A 20818-nucleotide genomic window follows, 5' to 3' on the forward strand; every position below is an offset into this window, starting at 1 on the left:
GTAACGACCAATCACGGCTGACCTGTTTTCTGAAGCTGAGCCGTGATTGGTCGTTACCTGCCCTCTGAGCAGTTTAACAGAAAAAAAAATTCCAAGATGAACAGGCGTTTTATCTGGATAGTTATATAATAACAGTTCACAGTTGAACCTCTAAATTGAAAGCCTAAAAGTTTGTATAATGTGATATTCAACCAAAATGCTTGGAGAAAAACAAGCTTCCAACCTTCTGAGTTGCTTCCAAATAAATTGGAGGCCAACCAAGAGATTGTGATAGGTTCCTCTGACATAAAAATGTCAACCACCTTACAAACAGATTTTGGCCACATGTTCTGCTTCTATAGCTCACATTTATTAATACTGTACAAAAAACTCAAGAGCACATTCCTTCCTCTGGTCAACATGCTCTGGGCTCTGTTTTCGTAGACAGCGCAAGTGCATTCTTGATTTACGTGCAGGTGGAAGACTCATTTAGTGTGTTTCGTAATTTAATCGAAATGATTGTGCTGCACCATACTGGGCGTTCCAGTGGACTGAGGGCGTTTTCTATCATACGCCACGGCGCACTTGACAATTTGGTGACTCAAAGTGGACTAGACTTTTGACCAGCTCGAAGCAGGTCTAAGTTGTGTCACAGGTGGTGTAACACAACTTTGGTGAATTTGACAGAGGTGCAGGCAGATATCATATTTCATTCATAAATCTAACAACAACGTGCATCGAACCTTCTGAATAATTGTAGAAAATCAATTCATTGAATGAATTACTACTATCATTACTTTTATATTTTTAAAACACCCCATGCTGGGGTGAAATGGGGTGTCACACATAGACACAAACGGTCAGATTGGAAGGCGATCTCCAAGAGCCCACCCCGCAGTCGGCATCTGTGATCACCCTGCTCAAATTCACATCATTTGCAAGTGGAGATCTTCTTCCAGTTACTCAGAAACGCACTTGGTGCGCATCAATCTCCTGCATGGACTGCAGTGAGTCTGTTTCTTCTGAAATGTCAAAGACAGTGTGTGGCTCTCTTGCGCTGAATTTAAAGGGAATGAGCAAGTCGACAATGTTAACTCTCACAATGACGCAAATCCCTGCGCTCGTCTTCGAAGATACCAATGAAAGAAAACTCATAGTTAGACTTTGCGCTAGACTTGCGCTGGGCACGAAAAAAAGGGCCTTTGTCTTTAGCATGCAAATAACATCTGTCAACCATAATGCAATATTTTTTTTGTAATCCTGCTCCTTTGTATGTTTTCACTGTGCAATCCCTCTGCAACCTGCAATACTTGAAAAGTTGCGTTTAAAAAAAGGGATTATTTTTTCAATTGATCCTATTTACATTACCCTTCTTTCCTTCAGTATTTGTCTTTTATGATTTAGCTATTTTTTTTATCTTTTCATATTATTTGTAAAAGTGAAGAGAGACCAGGAAAGTAAGAATTTTATTGCTCGGTGCTTCTGTTGTGTTTTACTGTCCATATGACAAATCAACATCTTGCATCTCTTGTAATCCTTTCGAAATGGAATTAATGTGTCATTTCATACCATCAGCTACTTCATTAACGCTGCACCTTCCCCACTTAAGCCTCACTAATACTTGTATTGTCACATATGTATTGCAGTCCTCAATTGCAAGCGCTGAGCCCAAACCACACATGTCTTCGTCATACATTTAGCATGACCAAACAGATGGCTTTTGTATTAATCCCATCACAGGGCACACACACAACACACAGCCTGTTACTTACAGTAAATCTTGCTTTTATCCACAGCCTGGTATGATCTTGGTTTTTAGCCACGCTACAGCAAAGCATGACATCACTCTCTTGAGCAGACAATATATGTCTGCTGCGTATTATACATATCATTCAGTTTCAATCTGCGAAAACCTTAGCCTACCAAAGGATGAGAGGTTAGGAATGAGTGCACTTGTGTCCTAGTCTGAGTTTGAAGCATGGAGAGTCACATCATATCATAATACAGTATAATGCTTAATTTATGGAATATAACATTTAATAGCTACACTGCAACAAAACGACAACATACTTGTACCAACTGCAGCTTGATGATTTAGAGCATGAAAAACAGTTGAGCGTAAACACCATTAATAAACCAAGCAGGAAAGCAAAGGAACATTTGGGGTTCTTCCATTTCAGCTATTTCATAATCTTGGCAGGCTCTTCATTCATTTATCCGCTGCTTGTGCTTTTGGCTGCCACAGAGTAGGCGGAGTGCTGCCAAACAAGTTGATTTGACGTATCACAGTTGAGCAGAGGGCTGTGCTCTGTAGGATTTCATCGTGAAACAGAACTTGTGTCATGTGTGGCGATGTTGTAAATGACATATCAACAGCACACGAAGCGAGTACAAACTAAACTGAACATTTTAAGGACTCAGAATGCTTTTATTTGTAATTTCTTGCATCGTTATTTGTTAGGCAGTGCAAACACCACTGAACTATGATGTAACGCAGACAGGTTTTTTTGCATGTCATCACAAATCAGAAGGCTAAATTATCCTGACAATAGACACGTTTTATAAACAATACATTCACCAGCACCCACAAAGATGAATGCTTGTACATTTTGTACATTTCCATAGGGAAGAAAATAAACGTTTTTAAATAAGCCATTTACCGGTAAGTGTCAAACTCTAAATGCAAACTAACATTTTAACGTGTATGGTAATTGTCATACAGGTATAACAAGACTTATTATTCCAAAATACTTTTTGTGGCTAATAACTATATAATAATAATAATAATAATAATAATAATAATAATAATAATAATAACAATAATAATAATGTGCATAGTCATAATTATTTGTTGTCACTTTATTTAAAAATGTAAAGTTAACTCAAAGCAAATATTGCTATGTTAATGTCACCATTTTTTTTTGCACCCATCAGCAAGCCTCAGCACAAACTGGGACTGTAATCAAGCAAACCCCAGCTACTTGTGAGGAATATTGAATAATCCCAGCCATGAATTGAAAACATTTCTGAAATAATTGATGTCTCTCAAAGCAATGTAATGTGTAGTGCATTTAAATTCGAGGGGATCATAAAACATCAATACCATGCGTCTAACATTCACACAATCATGAATCAATGGCACATAAACGAGTGTATTTGGTAGTTTAATTCTTCAATATAAACAAATCAATTTCACACAGTTGAAGTTTTAACAGGTAATAAGATCAATTCCTTGGCAATTTCCATCACTTTCACAGTTAAGTATTAGCTAGCACACTAGCCTAAATACCACGCAAGCACAAAGTGACGTGACCTCACACATGGGCAAGCATGTTTTTCAGGAGGTCAGCCGTACCAGTTGTTAGTAATTAAGGTGTGTGTTTGTTACCTTGAAACAAAACAACAATGCCATTGATGTTAAAAGCCCTGTCCAAAAAGCCTTGACTAATTATAATTTAACTGAGCTATAATGACAGCGATAACTACTTAGCATGCTGTTTAATGATCTACAGGTCTGCAGCTAATTAGCGAACTACCTACAAAAGAAAAAAATAATATTTTGTCCAGACAGGGTATTTAACAACTTGTTCCATTAAAACATATGTGATGGCTCTCAAGCACTTATTGGCCAATCAAAGGCTTGAAGGAGCAACATCAGCAGACTTGATCGCACATTATGACACCTCCACCTACGCAAACTACGGTGGCTTAAATACACCAAAAATAAAAAAATCGAACGTGCCGATTTGAACGTTTTTAACATCGTTTGATCCAGAAAATTCGGTTTCGGTTCAAAATCGCTTAATCGAACAGCCCTACCTCCACCTATTTCCATTGGGAGAAAACCAGAATGAATAAAACATTTTAATCATCCCAGCAATGGACCTCTGTCTTGTCTCGAGTGATCAAACCTTTTAAAAGTAACAAAAAAAATAAATAATTCTCTGTTAGTAACATAATTACAGTATTTTCGTAGCTTTAATAAGAATCACTCAAGGAGTCTTTTTTTTTTCAAAGCTTTTTGATGGTTCCACTATAGTGTGGTTGCACTATTTAGAAAGTCACTTCGGGTGTCATACTTTAAGTTTTCAATGACATCTTCAAAAATGTGGTGTGGTAAAACATGCCACATGCAGTTTCAGGGAAATAAATTAAAATGAAAAAGGTGTTTAGCTGGTTCCGCTTCCATCTACTGGGACATCTATTACTGAGTTCACACATTCCGCATAATGTTAATAGCTCTGTGGCTTACGGTAACTATGAGAAGATGTTGTTATTTCAATTAAACTGTGTTATCTTGGTCCCTGACCTTTTCCTGAAATAACTGTCTGACTTGCCCGTCTGAGGTCCATCAGATCAAGTTTTGAAATGGTAACACCCCTGCTGAAGTTGAAGAGTCTTAAAAGAGAAAGTTGCAATTGAACTCTATTAATATTATAGCTCGTTTGTCACAGATTGGGAAGAATGTGTGCCTTTGAGTGGTGTTATCTTACCTGTGTGTGTGTATTTAAAGATTATTTGTGTGTAAATATTCGTTATTTTAATAGATACATTGCTCCGTCTTCTCTGATCAAACCGGTGATTGGGTATTGTTTTCTTTTTTAAACCTTCTGACCACTGATCGACCCCAAAAACCCTGATCATGTAAAGTCTAATCACTACAGCTAGTATGGCTAGGACCCAGGCTGGAGTGTCTCAAAAAATTGAACTAATCAAAAGATGTTGAAATGTTTAGACTAGAGAGAAAGTGAAATGAACAATGTTATGTAATGTTGTATTGGGCAAAATATGTGTTTTGGTCAATCACTGCTTACTTTTTTTTTTAAAATACACACTGCTACACGACAGCAAGTAAGCACACACACACACACACGCCCCCATTCCCCCCCCCCCACACACACACACACAACCACACATACAGTACATACACAGGTGACACAGTTCACTGGTTTCCATGGCAGCAGGGGGATGATGGTCCATTCCCAAAGCTAAAAAAATGTGGATTTGCCTGATCAGCACAATGGTTCTAAAGTGTCTACTCTCATTTCACATACATGGCTGCACACAGACAACCACACTGCTTCCCCCTCATTTTTCAAGAAATAGAATATTAAAAGCCACTATATGAAGATACAGTAACATTGAAAAAAATTTTGTGCATCATTTACTCAATTTGATTTCTTCAAGTGGTTGCACGAAATGTATGTATGTATGTATTTTTGTTTGTATACACACTTGACTTAATATGTCTAATATATCTGACACACTATTCCACACCATAGAAACTACATTCCAAGCACAAGAAGCTCATTATTTTATATTGACAATATCAAGCCTCTTTTAATAACAATATTGGGAATAGTGTGAATTATCTACATGTATCCACTTTGTTTTACTCATAGTTGCCTATAGGTTCTTTTTGAATGAAATGGAAATACTATCCTTCTAGCATTGAGTACAGTGAAAGACAGAAAGCTGGAGGGCAAGTAAAGTAAGGTATATTTGGACAAACTGTCTTACAAACACTTATGACACTTATGAATATGTTACAAGGATGGTACACAGTTCTAATTATTTTCTTTTTTGTAGACACACCAATGATAGGTGAAAGACGATATACAGAGAACATGTTTTTTTTTCTAGTTTTGCCCCTCCCACACACTTCACACACAGACCTAATGTTGTGGCAACGTGGTACTATGCTGAAGGCGTGCAGTTCTATATTTGGACCTGTATGCTGTAAAAACTGCTAAAAACACTTACAAATCCACTGTAAAGCAGGGGAGGAAACAATGAACGGAGATATAGCAGGGGTTAATTTGTTTTCAGAAATCAGATTTCATCTGATTGAAACTGATGTACATAAATACAATTTCACACGCAAAAAGTATTGCCTGTTCATAGCGTCCAATGATATTGAATGATAAATGTTATGCCTACAAATAATATACTTGGTGAAATAATTGATGTCTATTATACTCTGATGTGTTGTATATTTATGCAATTTAAGACTCATGATTTTGTCAAGTATTTTAATTTCTATTTTGTCATTTTCTCGTGTCTCTGTTTCAATCTCCACGTCGTCATTGACAACGTCCCCCAAGTCAGGCGGTCCATCTGAGGGCATGTGTTCATGGTCGATCTAGATTGTCATCAGTGTTTGTTTCCATCTCCAACTGCTGTTTTTTCATCCCACTCCGTCTGGATCTCAGCCGTCACCAGTGACTTGCAGTTATACTTCAAGTCAGCATGCAGGGTCAAAGTTGCGACCTTCACCAAAGAGATCATCCTGGACATGACTGTCTACATTTCTGAAAATATAATTACTAGGGGTGTAACGGTACGCTAAATCACATTTAGGTTTGGTTCGTTTTTTTGGAGACTTCGGTTCTGTATATTTTCGGTATAAAAAAAAAAAGGTGTTTTTTTTTTTAAATATGTTTATTTTGAAAAGATTACAAGTTAATAGTACATTTTTTAGAAAAAATAAATATATGATATTCTAAGAAATAATAAAAGTGTAATAAAAAATACACTAACAATAAAGATCTCTTAGTCTAGTAAATTATTAAGACACTGAAATCTTTAAACACTCAGCAGCAAAAGCCTATGACACACCTAAGTATTCAAGTTAAATGACCAAGTTGTCATTACAGTACATGTATACACTTTTTGTGATGAAAAAAAAAATACATACAATAACAGTTACTATTATTGCTAACCACATTAAAACTCTTTTTATAATGAAAACATTTTAAAAAGTCTTTATGAAATTGTATACACATTTTAGGCATTGAAATCTTTGAATGTTCAACAGTATATTGTAACGAATTGGGTTAACTGTGTTGTGGTCGGATTCGTGTGTTGCTGAGTTGATGTTTCCGAGGTACATGAATGCATCGTACGGCAAGCGAGTGGAGCAGCGGAGAAAGAATAGCGCGAGCAGTTGTACTTGGATTAATAAAAACGTGATAATTAAACTACGTCTGACGGCGTGTTCCTGGAAGACGCTACAATATGATAAATCTCGCTATTTAAGTTTGACGTTTTGGGCTAAAATGACTGCTTGCTTCCTCGTCTAAGATACATTCACAGTCAGATGATGCCGTGCATGTTAGACGTGCTAGCCAGAATGTTCCCAAACAGGAGACCGCAGTGTATCCGGGCACCTTCGAGTTCTGGCTCTTTTCTGGCTCTCTCTTTTGTGCCGCCACTCTTGTCTCCCGCATGCAACAGTCAGTGTACGTGCGTAAGCTCGCGCTAATAAGTGGACCGAACCAAACGCAAGTGGACCGAACCGAACATGCCATACCGAAACGTATTAATACACCCGAGTGTACTGTTACACCCCTAATAATTACATAAACATATTTATCAGGCAAAGTATACTGTTTGAGATGATTATAACTTTGATAATCCATCCATCCATTATCGATACCGCTGATCCTCACAAGGGTCGCGGGGCATGCTGGAGCCTATCCCAGCTGTCTTCGGGCAATAGGCAGGGGACACCCTGAATCGGTGGCCAGCCAATCGCAGGGCACACAGAGACAAACATCCGCACTCACAATCACACCTAGGGGCAATTTAGAGAGTCCAATCAACTTACCATGCATGTTTTTGGAATGTGGGAGGAAACCGGAGTACCCAGAGAAAACCCACGCAGGCACGGGGAGAACATGCAAACTCCACACAGGGAGGCCGGAGCCGGGATCGAACCCACGGCCTCTGAACTGTGAGGCGGACGTGCTAACCAGTCGCCCACGGTGCCGCCAACTTTGATAATATGTAATCAAAATAAATCATTTCAATCATATCAGGGCCTTATCGCATTAACATGAAAGTTTTTTAAAAATTAAAAAATTGGACGTAAGTGTTTTTCACAGGACAGAGACGATATGCTGTATGTTGAAAAGAAAATGAATTAGTGTTACCATCGTCTTTTTGATCGAATCAATACGGGTACTGTTCATCAGGCATGACATGAGCCATCTTGTTGCTACTACTATAAAAGAAAAAAAATAAATTACATTGAAACTAATCATTTCAGTTAAAATGTGCACAACTTTGTTGGCTTGTGCATGAAACCTTCAAAATAGATATCCTGACAGCCAATAAGATTTTAGCAGTATGTGGGGCCCATGGTAGTTGTTGTTGGGCAATGTTGGGTACATAAGTTGATGTTATCCATGCATGTATATAATTTTTTTGTTATTATTTTGGTACGATAATTTTCAACATGTTTTATGTGCAAGTATTACAGTATTCAATCAGTGGCTAACTAAGTAGGATTTTTTAAGTTAATTAAGGCACCTGAGACAGCTACGGGGTCCTTTTGACCCGGAAGTCAGTAGACATAGTGCAGCTCATTGCGTCATGTCTCGCTGTAACTGTCGCTGATGTGCTGTATGTTGCAGAAGTAAAGACACTTTTGCGACTGTAGATGTCTACAGTATGGTGACAGATGCATTAGCCTCGTACCAATGCTAACAGTGAAACGCATTATTAGATTGCAATCTATCGCCGTAAGCCTGAGTCCAAAGCTGTTATTTGAGACATAGCGACTTTATGAAATACATATTAGTAAATTGGATATACACGTTGCTGACTTTACCTGCTGTGAAGATGCGTCTCCTGAACCGCTGAAAGCGCCGTCCGATCCGCTTGCGTTCGCCATCTTTGTTTTTTTATCCACGCATGCGCGGGGAGAGGAATCACGGATCGATTAACTCCCCTTGGGACCTGCCTGTGTTCTGCGTGATGTCATCCTAATTTGCATGTTGTGCAGATTCGTCCTCTCAGGCTCACACAAAGTGATTCGTATCCTCAGCTGGTAATTTGTGCATAGTGAAGATTCGTAGTCGTAGAAGCGAGATTTGTATTCACAAAACAATGGCACTCACAGTTTTTACTCTTACAAGAAAAGAAGTCAAACCCTCACAATTTTGATTTGTACTCACAAGAAAAAAATGCAAACCCTCACAATTTTGAATCGTACTCTCAAGAAAAGAAGTCAAACCCTCACAATTTTAATTTGTACTCATAAATTATTCCTATTACAGATACGAATCGTTAATTCTTTGCCTTTTTGACAGCGATCTTACTCCATATGCTTACACCCGACTCTATGAAAATTTTTCAGGGCATGTGCATTGCCAAGTCGTAGATGAAAGGGAATGTTGCCTATTTCATTCTTTGATTTCTTCAGGATATATTGTCTCCAGCCTGTTTTGACCATAATTGCTCCAGTTGCTTTGTCATTAACGTGTGACTGAGCCACCATCAGTGTTTGTTCAGTTTTAGAGGGAATGTATGAATGGTGCTGACAGTAAAGTATTCCAAGCTTCTGTTACAAAGAATATAAATGGTTGGATTATTTTGGCTCATAAAAGTTCTGTTTTGTTTTAAGTGTAGATTTCAGCATGGCAAACCAACGATTCTGTTCCCTGGGATAGAGAGATGGACAGACAGCTCACAAAATATTCAAGCCACTGCTGTGACTCACACAGACCATAAAAATAGAGCTATAGAAAAATAAGTCCAACCATTTCCACCACTCACCAATGCACTACCACACAGTCACACTGAATTCTGGATCAGAGAGTTGTAAGCTTTTTGACCTCAAAGGAGAAGGAACCATTTTGACAAAGGGGGCTATTTTGGGGCCATTGCTGTCACGTACCCGAGCATCACAGTTTTACATTTACAGGTCAGATAATGGTGCTAAAAATGCATCTGTTTTCCTCTAACGTGTTCAGGTGAAAGCTCCCAAAACAAACAGAAATTCACAGTCAAAACTGTCAGAACACATCAACAAATGTTCTATTTTTATAAGACATGGTGGAATAATAACACAAGTCCTGCAGAAAATACTGGATCCTATTAACTACAGTCTCCATATTTTGGTTTGCATTTCATATGGCAAAGGCTCATGGCTTCTTGTTACCCGTCTAAAGCCCGTACACAGATTTGCTTTAAAAATGTGTGTGTGTGTGTGCTAGTGCGCGCACGCATGAAAATCTTACATTATATGACAGCAAATTGAACCAGTGAGTCACTCTGAAATGGCAACAGTGGAAGAATAAAAAGAGAAAGAAAGAAAAATAAGAGGAAGTGCTCCAAGAGCATGATAGAAACAGCTTAAAAGGAGTGTAACAGACAGAGGGGGAGAAAGAGAGAGAGAGAGAGAGAGAGAGAGAGAATAAGGCAAAGGAGCACTTTGAAAATGCTCTTTTTAGTGAAAGAAAGCAAGAATAATCCCCATTAAGGTTATTAGTGTTTCCGGAGACACCGCTTCATTATATAGGAAGAGTCTATAGACTGTCTCCTAAGCATAACGAATGGATTGAATCCAGTGAGATGACATGCTCAAATGTATCTGTATCATGAAACTGAAAAATGGAGTGTGCGTGAGTGTGCAATACATGTGTGATGTGTTTACAATGAGATCAAGAGAATGCTTGGCAGGAGATGAGCCTTTTTCAGCCCCAGGATCCCACATGGAAAACACAACACTCACACTCTATGTGCCAGGGGAACAACACAATAGTGCACAGTAAGAGACAATACAACATAGGTCTCAAGAGTTACTCGACGAGGGAGTGAGGAGCAGATGGAGCAATGCTGGGGATACATGCACAGTACTCTTAACATATTCACTGCCAGATATTTTCGGACCCTCTTTTACCCTAACATTTGAAAAAAAAAATGAAAAAAATATAAATTAATTCCTGGGATTGAATGGCTGGACCGTAAAGGTAAATTAGTCAATGGCAGTGAATGAGTTAATTATGACATTCAGTGGAAGTGTGTTCACAACTATACAGTGATACCTCAACTTAAGTACTTAAAGAGACACTTGATTGGTCTGAACATCAACACTTATACAGTATAATAGGTCTGTATGAAAATGAATGGAAATGCAATTAATGTGTTCCAGCCCCAAAATTGTATTTACATTTTATGATATGTCATGTCATGTCATCTTCCAAACTGCTTATCCTATATAGGGTCGCGGGGAGTTGCTGGAGCCTATCCCAGCCGTCAATGGCAGACGACACCCCGAACTGGTCGCCAGCCAGTCGCAGGGCACACATAGACACTGTCACTGAGCGGGAATTGATCCCACGCTGCCCGCACACAACTCAGGCGTGTGTACCACTACACTATCAGCGGACCTATTTTATGATATATTATTTCTAATTTTAATCGGTGTGTGGTTGAAAATAATACAGTTCAACATAAAAATAAGTGAAAATATACTTCACTATAGAGAAATAACACACTAAACTAGCAAATGCTTATGTGCTTTAACTTTAAGTGAGGAGGGTAGAAGGACAACAGCTCCTCAATTGAAAGAGTCTCAAATGAATCATATTTTGATGTTTTTATTTTGTCTATTTTCCAATTGTTTTTTTAGGGCCCATACAGCAAATGCTGCAAGGTCCCGAGGAACTAAACGTGAATGAAAACTCACCAACCTTTGGGCCTGGCGAAAAATTTTATATTGCCAAGTCGCCATACACGAGTACAAAAAAATGGGTCTGTAGCGCCCCCTAGAGTGGTTTGTTGGAGCTCTGCCCTCGTAAGTTTGACCTACAGCTACGAAAATTGGGAAGCATGTGTAGCACCTTTAGACATACAAAAAAGACTTTGCTACTTATACCCTAACATGTAAAGGAAGTAGTGTTGTCCAAAGTACAGATACGGATACTTACATGCCATATCTGAATACGACATTAATACGTCATGGTGTTGATACTACGGTCCACGTGCCCGCAGCGTCCACCGCGCGCATTCTGCACTCAGCGCAACAAACCCGACAGACAGGCTATGGCAGTCAGGAGACTCGGGCTGCCAAAATTAGTCGACTAATCACGACGACGACAACGATGATCAAAATCGTTGACAATTAATTTTAAAAATGGACGATTGGTTTATTTATATATTTAATTATTTGCCACTGTGTTTTTCTCTTGAAAATGCCTGGTTTCCAGCTTCTCCCGCTGGATTTATGCTTGTCTGGAACATGATTGCACACGATTGCACACGACACGATTTCATTTCTGACATTAGGACAGTCATGTCTGGAAGCTAGCTGTAGTTAGCCCACACAGGCTACCGTGTGCGTCTGATGGAGCGTCTAACGCCATGTGTTGATGTGGTATGCAAACATATTGTAGCGTCTTCTGAGGATTATGGAGGCATACAAGCCCTTTTAACAGAAACACCTAACAATGAAAGACATAACCTACCTAATTTAAAGTGCTAAAAAATTATGTTCCTCCTATTTTTTTTTTCCATTCAGGTTCACACTATATTTTTAATGCGTAGTTCAAATTATGCATACTAGAGAGGCAAAACAAAATGTTTTGGAATAAGGTTAATACAATCAAAATTAAAAATCAATTCAAGTAGTTTTTATTTTTTTTTATTTTTTATTTTGTTTAGTTTTTCTTTAGCACAGTGCATTTCCCGAATCTCACACAGGATTTCACTCCCTTCTACTACCGGTGCATTAAAAAAAGGTCTGTGCCCCCATAAAAAGTATTTCTTTTAGTATTTATAGGTAGTTTCAGAGTATTAGTGCAACTCAGCATAGTATATAGTTTTGGGTTCCATTTTAAAATACACTTAACATTTCCAGCTAAAGAAAATTAAGGCCACAGTATTGCCTTCAATTACAATTACTCCATCATTTATAAACATGTCAGGAATGCTGGTACAAGCTGCAAAGTTGAATATTTATTTAGTTTAATACTACTAATACTATGACATTAAGGCAGCTGCCGTTAGAACTGTGATTGCTAGAAGTTCCGGCACAGCTTGCTGCCGCGGGAGAAGACATTGATTTTTGTGTCAGATTTTATTTTATTTTTTTAAAGAGACGCTCCAATACAATAAATACCAGAGGTGGGCATTTGACTAAATATTCATCTTCGTCATCCGTCACGGCCTCGGTGCACTTCCGTCATTCAACATCCCTCATTTTTTCAAACCAAATTGTAATCGTCACTTGGTCAGTCCGTCAGTTATTCCCCCAACCCCATCCTCCAAAAAAGACTTCAGCAAAATTGGCGTCCGTCAGTGATGGACGGAGAAGGCCGTTAGTACTTAACCTGGTTATGTCAGTGTTTAGTTTATCATTATTAAATAAACAAAATGCGCGTCCGTCAGTCTGACGGAATGCCCACCTCTGATGAAAACTGTACATATCATACAAATAGTCAGACATTTTGACTTAATCACAAATCTAGATGGCCGCTGTAAGAATTGTGATTGGAAGAAGTGTGCGTGTGTGTGTAGACAAAACTTCCGGCCACGCACACAAGCTTGCTCCCGCGGGGAGCAGATGTCGAGTTTTATGTGTTTTTTTAAAAATTAAGACTGGATCCAATACAATAAATACTGTACATATTTATATATGTACATCAAACGTTTTTGCCACGTTTATCAGAAATCTGGGCAGCTGATGTGATAATTGGGATGGGAAGAAACGCGTGTGTGTGTGTGTGTGTAAACAAAAAGAAATACGGCTGCTCTCACGACAACTTTGCATTTGCTGCCGCAGAGGAGACATTAAGTTTTATGTGGGTTTTGGGGCGTTTACAACCAACTGTAAACTTCAAATCATTCAGAGGTCAGCAGCATAACACGTGGCACCACTGATGGTTAAGGGCGCGAGAAGCACAGCACTGCTCGATCCGCTCATCCATGCTGAGACGGTTCGCATAACAAAATAATTACGTAACTAGAGACACATTTTCTACAAAAATTTTGTGTGTAACTTGAAAAATTTGTAAAAAGTGTTGTTTGTAACTCGAGGTTCTGCTCTACTTTGCTTTTCTTGCATGAATCATTTGATGGGTTTGTATCCTTCAAGAGTTTGCCCCCAGTTTAAAAATAATCCAAGACACTATGTGGTGTGTCACAACAAACCACATGGAATTGCTTTGTTCTCCTATTGGTCAGTGATGGGTGCAAAAATGTAAATAGATGATGAATTTCTGTACTGTACTGTTCTGTACATAACTAAACTAACCTTTCATTTGTTAACTTTAATGATGTTTTGGACAATCCAAAATGTTACAGCAGTAGTCCCCAATCACCGGTCCGTGGGCCATTTGGTACCGGGCCGCACGGAGTGACGCGAAAAAAAAAAAAAAAAGGAGGGCTGGGTTATTATATGATAGAGAATTGTGATGTTACGGTGACCAGCTGTGAGCATATTTACTCCATCAGATGCAATGGAAATGTGTGTGACAAGCAGCCAATCAGAGTTGAGCTTTTTCTCCTCTACTTTGGTTTGCAAGTTGAAGTAAACAGAAAGTAATAATAACAAGGTAGTAAACAACGCCCGAACGTGCAGCTAAATGCGCATCTGACAGGCATCGTGACTTGATGAAGATGAAGCTATTTTGACAAGCAAAATTCCTTACCATCTCTTGTGTGGCAGTATTGCCAAAGCTACATGGAGTAAATAAAGCTGGCCGTTGTGCAAAGTATGTCCTGAAAAACAGGAAAGACTGAAGTCCACTCACCACCATCATGGACACAAGTTGTTTTGAAACATGTCCGGGGGGCGTTGCTTCAAAAAGACAGCGACAACAATGGATATCGTGCCTGATAATACCATAAAGGGATCGAGATGACTAGACGATGCATTTAATTTCATTTCCAAACTAGTTTGCTTTGCAACAGCAACGAGCTGCGTGCTGCATTCTCTCCTCCTCTCTGTGTGGGAAACTGTATGTCATCGCAACATGTGACATAATGGACCGATCAGAGCAGCAACAATTCCTGATGTGTACGTGGAATGTGTTGCAGACCTGTTGCCAACAGCACAATGCGTCGGTCATGTGAATCAATGCGGCAGTTGTTGCTTGCGCCGACACGGGAGTAGAAAGAAGCCTAAAAAGAAGCCTTTCACTGAGTAGGCTGAGATGAAATTTGGCCGCCTCGCGACCACCTCAAACGCATGAGGGCCGATTGATGAGCCGGACTAAAATCTACTTCTGGCCATGCTTAGTCCAGCCATTTTTTTTAATTTGTCACGAGTACAATCAAGACTGTATTCCAGTAAATAAATCACGGATTAGTAGGACATACAAATATATGATTTTCCATACACCTGTTAGAACGATACTTAATATTTGGCCATTATGCCCACAGGTACTGAAATGTAGGAAAGTTTGGATGTGACTGAGAAGCAACTAAGGTTTGTGTTCATAATCATACAGTAAAAATTTCAAGAGAACCAAAATGTCTGACAACAAGCCACAATATCACTCTCTCTTTTGTTGGTCAGTGGCAGATGCAAGGAATGCAAACAGAAAGAGGGTTGCTAACAAAGTGAAGTGAAACAGCACAACAAAATTGGCCTTTTCTGATAACTTTAGAGTTGCCTGAACAATCTAGCAGACTCCAGAACACCAGTAAAAACCCACTACTGTGGGCACACTTAACCAAACAAACTACCAAAATATACTTGATGAAAAGCACTTCATTTAGCAAAAAGAAACTAACAAAAATTGCACTTGAAGACCAAGTCAAACCAAAACATATTTTTTTCAAGAATATGTTCTTATGTTCTTTTCTAATATGTTGTATCAGGACTCAGGTAACGACCAATCACGGCTGACCTGTTTTCTGAAGCTGAGCCGTGAGTGGTCGTTAACTGAGCCCTGAGCAGTTGTGATCTCATTTTCAGTCGACAGAAGTGACAAAATGGCCGCCCCCTGAGATGGCTAAAAAGGGGTGGATTTAGCTGCTTAACTCATATTCCACAAACGCAACATTAATCAGAATGCCATATTTCAACTCGTAGGCCTGCTGGGAACATATTCTTGAAAAAAATATGTTTGGGTTGATTTCCGCTTTAAAACCGCAATGTTTGGACTGAGTGAAGCAGAAAATCAAGAGCTTAGGAGCATAGTCAAGTAACATTTTTGTACGCACAATTACTGTATCTCCGCTAGTCTTACCTGGTTCTGTACAGTTTTTCTCAAGGTCTGAGAAGAGCTTAGACTGGTTATCGTAGTAGTCTTGTAGAAGGTGGCGACTCTCCCACCTCGGCTCTTCGAGTATTGCGGAGGTTGAAACATGGTATGCTGAGAGAGTCAGAATGGGAGAGAAACAGAGGAAGAGATGAGTGTCGATCATTGTAGAGAGACTAAAAGACTCATTCACTGTACAGTCAGCAATTGTGTGTACGAAACAATTTGTGCACCGAAAGTGTGTATGCACGTTTTGACACACATTGAGTCATCAATATCTTCATACTTGAATTTCTGCATATTATGCAAACAGATTTAGAACATCCTCAGACTATACATAGGACTGTGTGCAAAAAATCAGGACGGATCAGCCTTGGGGAAAAAACAGGTATTTTACCCAAGATACAATACAGTACAATTCTGCAGTTATTTCTAAAATCATTAATAATAATGTTAATGAAATTAACTTAAATCGGCCATTTGCTAATGAACTGACCAATGTTCTAAATACAGTAATTGTTGAGGACACTCAACACTCATCACTTTCAGCCTCTTTTAGAGCGTGTATGTGCTTATGAATGAACCTGCCTCTGTCTCTGTGTCCGCTGATCACGTAACCGGAAAAAACACCGAACTGCTCGAATTTCACAATCCAACACTTTAAAGCTTTCATATTGATCAAGTACACATGCACGCTACAAAAAAAGAAATCCTGACATTTACAGCTGACCAACTACAGTCAAAAAGATCTAGGCATACACATATGGCTTGCCCTATGACATAACACCAACGGTATTTATATATTCTGTTACTAGTCTAATCTCATTCTATCAGCCGCAAATGACTCTTTGTGACATATTTATTCATTACAATCTATTTTAACAACTTGAGCAGTGTTTTTTTTTTTTTACCATGCATGTTTTTTGTGTAGCATTCTCCACTTAAACATTCTGCGTATTGGCTGACACTCTTTTTTGGGGGAAAGGGTACGATACGTAATATACGCATAATCAACTTGTGCAGTGTTGCGAAGAAATTGGGCCAACGGTGATTTTGCGAATATGCTCAACTTGTGTGTAGAGTACAAACATTTCCATGCATTTATTAGTGAATGATGCCCTTTATTTCTGTGTGTACAGAACATTTTGGAATGGATTTTTATGGAATAAATTAACACTTAATTTGTATTTATATATTCCTACATTCAGTCTGTATAAAACGATTCTTAGTCACTTCAAATGAAAGCACCAGATTAAGCCCCAGCCAGTATCTAATTTAGGCAGAAGAGAAAAACGCAGAATATATATATATTCAAATATATCACAACAATTCCACCTAATGATAATGCATTTTACAGATGAAGTATCTTATTCTTAGAATAAAGGCCATTTATTACTCTTCATGCACATGAATCCCAATGACCATGAGACACAAACTTGAAGTTCCAGTGTTAATTGACATTCCATGAGTACTCCAAACCCTCTCGTTTCCCACAGAACAAAAGGAGGATGACATATGCATGTTGTGTCACCACACTCCTGCAGGAATGCTCATATGGAGGCATGCAGAGCTCTGTGAGGCCAATCATTCCAGTTCATTCATGTAGGTCACTGTATTTACAAGCAGCCTTCTTCCAATCCATCCCCTCCCTCACTGTGCAACAGGCCTCAGCATAGGCATAGAGCTTCCATAAATAGCACCACTCTACACTATATTTATCAGAACATGATAGATTTTGCAAACAGAGTCAACGATGTTTCAGTGCAAAATGCTTTAGAGGACAGCTACGGTAGTATGACAGTGGTAATGGATAAGGCTGCACGATATTGGAAAAATATAGGCGTAACAATATAGGTGTTGAATATTGCGATATTATTGCACTATTTAACGTTTACATAAAGATATGACATTTTTGTTAAGTAATGGTTTTTTATAATATTTATTAGGGGTGGAATGGTTTTTGTATTTGTCCCGTACTGATGAGAGAAAAAGGAAAAAAAGTCCATGCCTGAGACCATGCCTTTTGTTGTTCAACTGTGTGTCGGCGTTGTTCGACCTCCGTGTGGTATGTTGCAAGGAGCACTGCAAGGAGCGCTTCAAACATGCTTTAACGAATCGGGTTTATGTGGTCGAATTTGTGTTTTGCCGAGTTGTGTTGCTTCCGAGGCTAATGAATGCATCGCGCGGCTCGCTAGATGGGAGGGGGTGCTGGCGAGAGAGGAGGATCGGAGGATGAAGGAGAGGGAGCCGTGACACCTTGTGAATTTAACTGTTGTTGTCCTGTATTGGCGTCGGCTGCGGCCCACAGTAGGCCAGTTGGACTAATAAAATGCATTAATTAAACTACGTCTGACGGTGTGTTCTTGGAAGACGCTACAATGCTAACACATCTAAGACGGCATCACGCCGATACAGTTACCGGGAGTAGAAAAAAGAAACACGCTCAACACTAACAACTTATCCCCACTTCTTTTAAGCAGCCTGGAGAAGTGAAAGCAAACAGAGCTAAATATATTAGTAATTACTGAAGCAATTGGTATATAAATAGCACCATCTATGCGCCCATATGCTTTAGTAGAGGAGCCGGGCTTCAAACGTTTATTAAACATGCTGGAGCCCCGTTACAATGTTCCATCCCGGATGCATATTAGCACTGCGTTGCCTGTCATATACAGCATGAGCTGTCCTCTGCTGCGCCTTAACTCTTAGAACGAAGTTAAAAGTTACTAGTTGGCAAGTGCTACCTTTATCTGCAACCTCATTCTATCCATACAAGAAAGGGTGTTTTCCTGTGTTTAATCTTTTTATTATTATTATTATTTTTATTTTTTTATGAACAACCCTAATGCACAAGTTTTTATTCTATTATGTGCTTTCATAACAGGGAAGGTTTGACTCGACTTGACCTGTGGTATTATTGTTTCTACATAGATACAGTATACCTGTGCAATATTCAGTTTTTGCTTAGTCGTTATGGTCTGCTGAGTATTGTGTAGTGTATAGTGAAATACAGTATAGTGAAAATAGTGAAATTTAATGGGGGCACTACATATTTTCTGTATATGCTTTTACAGGTTTTCACTGTCACTTGGTATTAGACTGGCAGGTTGTATTTGTCATTATCTGAGGAAAATCACAAGTCACAAGTGTACAGTGGTTCTTGCATTGTGTACAGTTACACAGAGAGAACCCGAGGGTGAAATCTGCCAAGCTGCATCAGTGCTTGGCTGCCCTATCTTGTAAACAGGCTTAATATCCTCTTACTATACTGTATGTTCTTTTTCTTTGACCTAGTGTCCCTATGACATTAGCAGAAGACAACAACATGTAAAGGTCAAAAGACAAAATATTTTTCAAAACACAACTGTGCCATTGCCAAACTCATTGACCTTGTCCCTTCAAATGGACAAAGCGATATTTAGCTTTATTCTGGAGTACCCAATTGTGACATGGATTGCACATCAATTGATTAAATTGGTTGGATTTTTTTTAAATTATATTATTGACCTGGTTTTGATGCATTTAATATTGCAGTCTGCAATAGAAGACAACTGGAGAAAAATAAATTGCAGAATAGCATGAAGCGTCCTCCCCACTAACTGAAGCCATGAAGAATTGCCCTATGTCATTGATTTGAAGAGGTCTGAACCAAAACACAAGAAGCAATAAAATTGCAAATCATAATATACCCTTTGAACTCAACTCAGACTTTTTTTGTGGTAGCACTGAAACAAGACAAAGGACCTTACTACAGAAGGGATCTGTCTACTGACTTTATTGCCGGGGTTTACTAATAATACTACAAACGTAAAATAATGTGAAGGCAAGGCAAGGCAGTTTTATTTATTTAGCAGATTTAATACACAAGGCAACTCAATGTGCTTCACACAAGCAAAGGCACAACACCTACAAGTATTTACAAAGACAACAGTAAAAGACATTTGAAAGCAAAGCAGAGAAAACAAGAGTAGCTTACAAAAATTACTAGAACGTACGTTGACAACATTTGAACACATTAACAGGAAACATTCAAAACATTTAGGAGTAAATTAAAGTAAAGAAATAAAAGTGGGTTTCTAAAATATATAAAAGAGAAAAAAAGGATTTAGAATTGTTTAGAGGACCTTAATCAAAGTTATGAGAAAAAAGCAAAGTTTTCAACCTGGATTTAAAAGCATTTACACTCGGGGCTGACTTCAATTCTGTTGGCAGCTTATTCCATTTGTGTGCAGCATAACAGCTAAATGCAGCTTCGCCATGTGACCCAAGTCGACAAATCTCAGAGCACTACAGGGTTTATATTCAAGTGAGTATAAACTTTTAGTGAAGACTAAATGTGAACTAAAATGCATAGTGGATTGTGTGCTTGTCATTTGATTGATTTCCCTGTTGCTGTAAAATATATATCATTGAGTCAATCCTGTACCTGCACGACTCTCCCACCCTCTAGATGTAGGCCAACCATGCAGTGCATGTGCGTCAGATGAGCTTGTGTAGAAAAAAATTACTTCTGGGACATCATTACTATCAAGGGATTTGGTAGTCCACATATTTCTAACAATACCAAACATATTCTTACCCTCCCGGCGTTATCTTTCACCAACACAGTGTCCTATATCGGCCAAAGTCCTATGTGTATACTGTAGGTCCAAGTCGACCCCATAACGTCAAATGGCACGGCCGCCCATCGCTCCTCAATGTCATCCTTAATTAGCTGCTTCATCTTCATTAGTGTTCTTTGACAGATGAGTTCATGCGTGAGAGAATATGTGTAGGTACACGTGCTGATAGAGATGCTTTTGATTGAGTTTTGGTTTGGTAAGTGTAGCAGATGCAAGTGTTAT

The 20818-nt window shown here is 38.8% G+C and overlaps 1 protein-coding gene across 1 annotated transcript in view; it reads right to left on the minus strand.

The window, feature by feature from the left end:
- Nucleotides 1–20818, minus strand: part of slc24a3 (solute carrier family 24 member 3) — a 92930-nt gene that overhangs the window by 52387 nt on the left and 19725 nt on the right. Inside the window, exon 2 of the mRNA XM_086044572.1 lies at nt 15963–16088. Coding sequence (XP_085900698.1) covers nt 15963–16088 — 126 coding nt within the window. The remainder of the gene's footprint in view (nt 1–15962; nt 16089–20818) is intronic.

Source organism: Filicampus tigris, chromosome 11 (assembly GCF_054856515.1).
Source record: "Filicampus tigris isolate MCC_2025a chromosome 11, RoL_Ftig_1.0, whole genome shotgun sequence".
NCBI classification, from domain to species: domain Eukaryota; kingdom Metazoa; phylum Chordata; class Actinopteri; order Syngnathiformes; family Syngnathidae; genus Filicampus; species Filicampus tigris.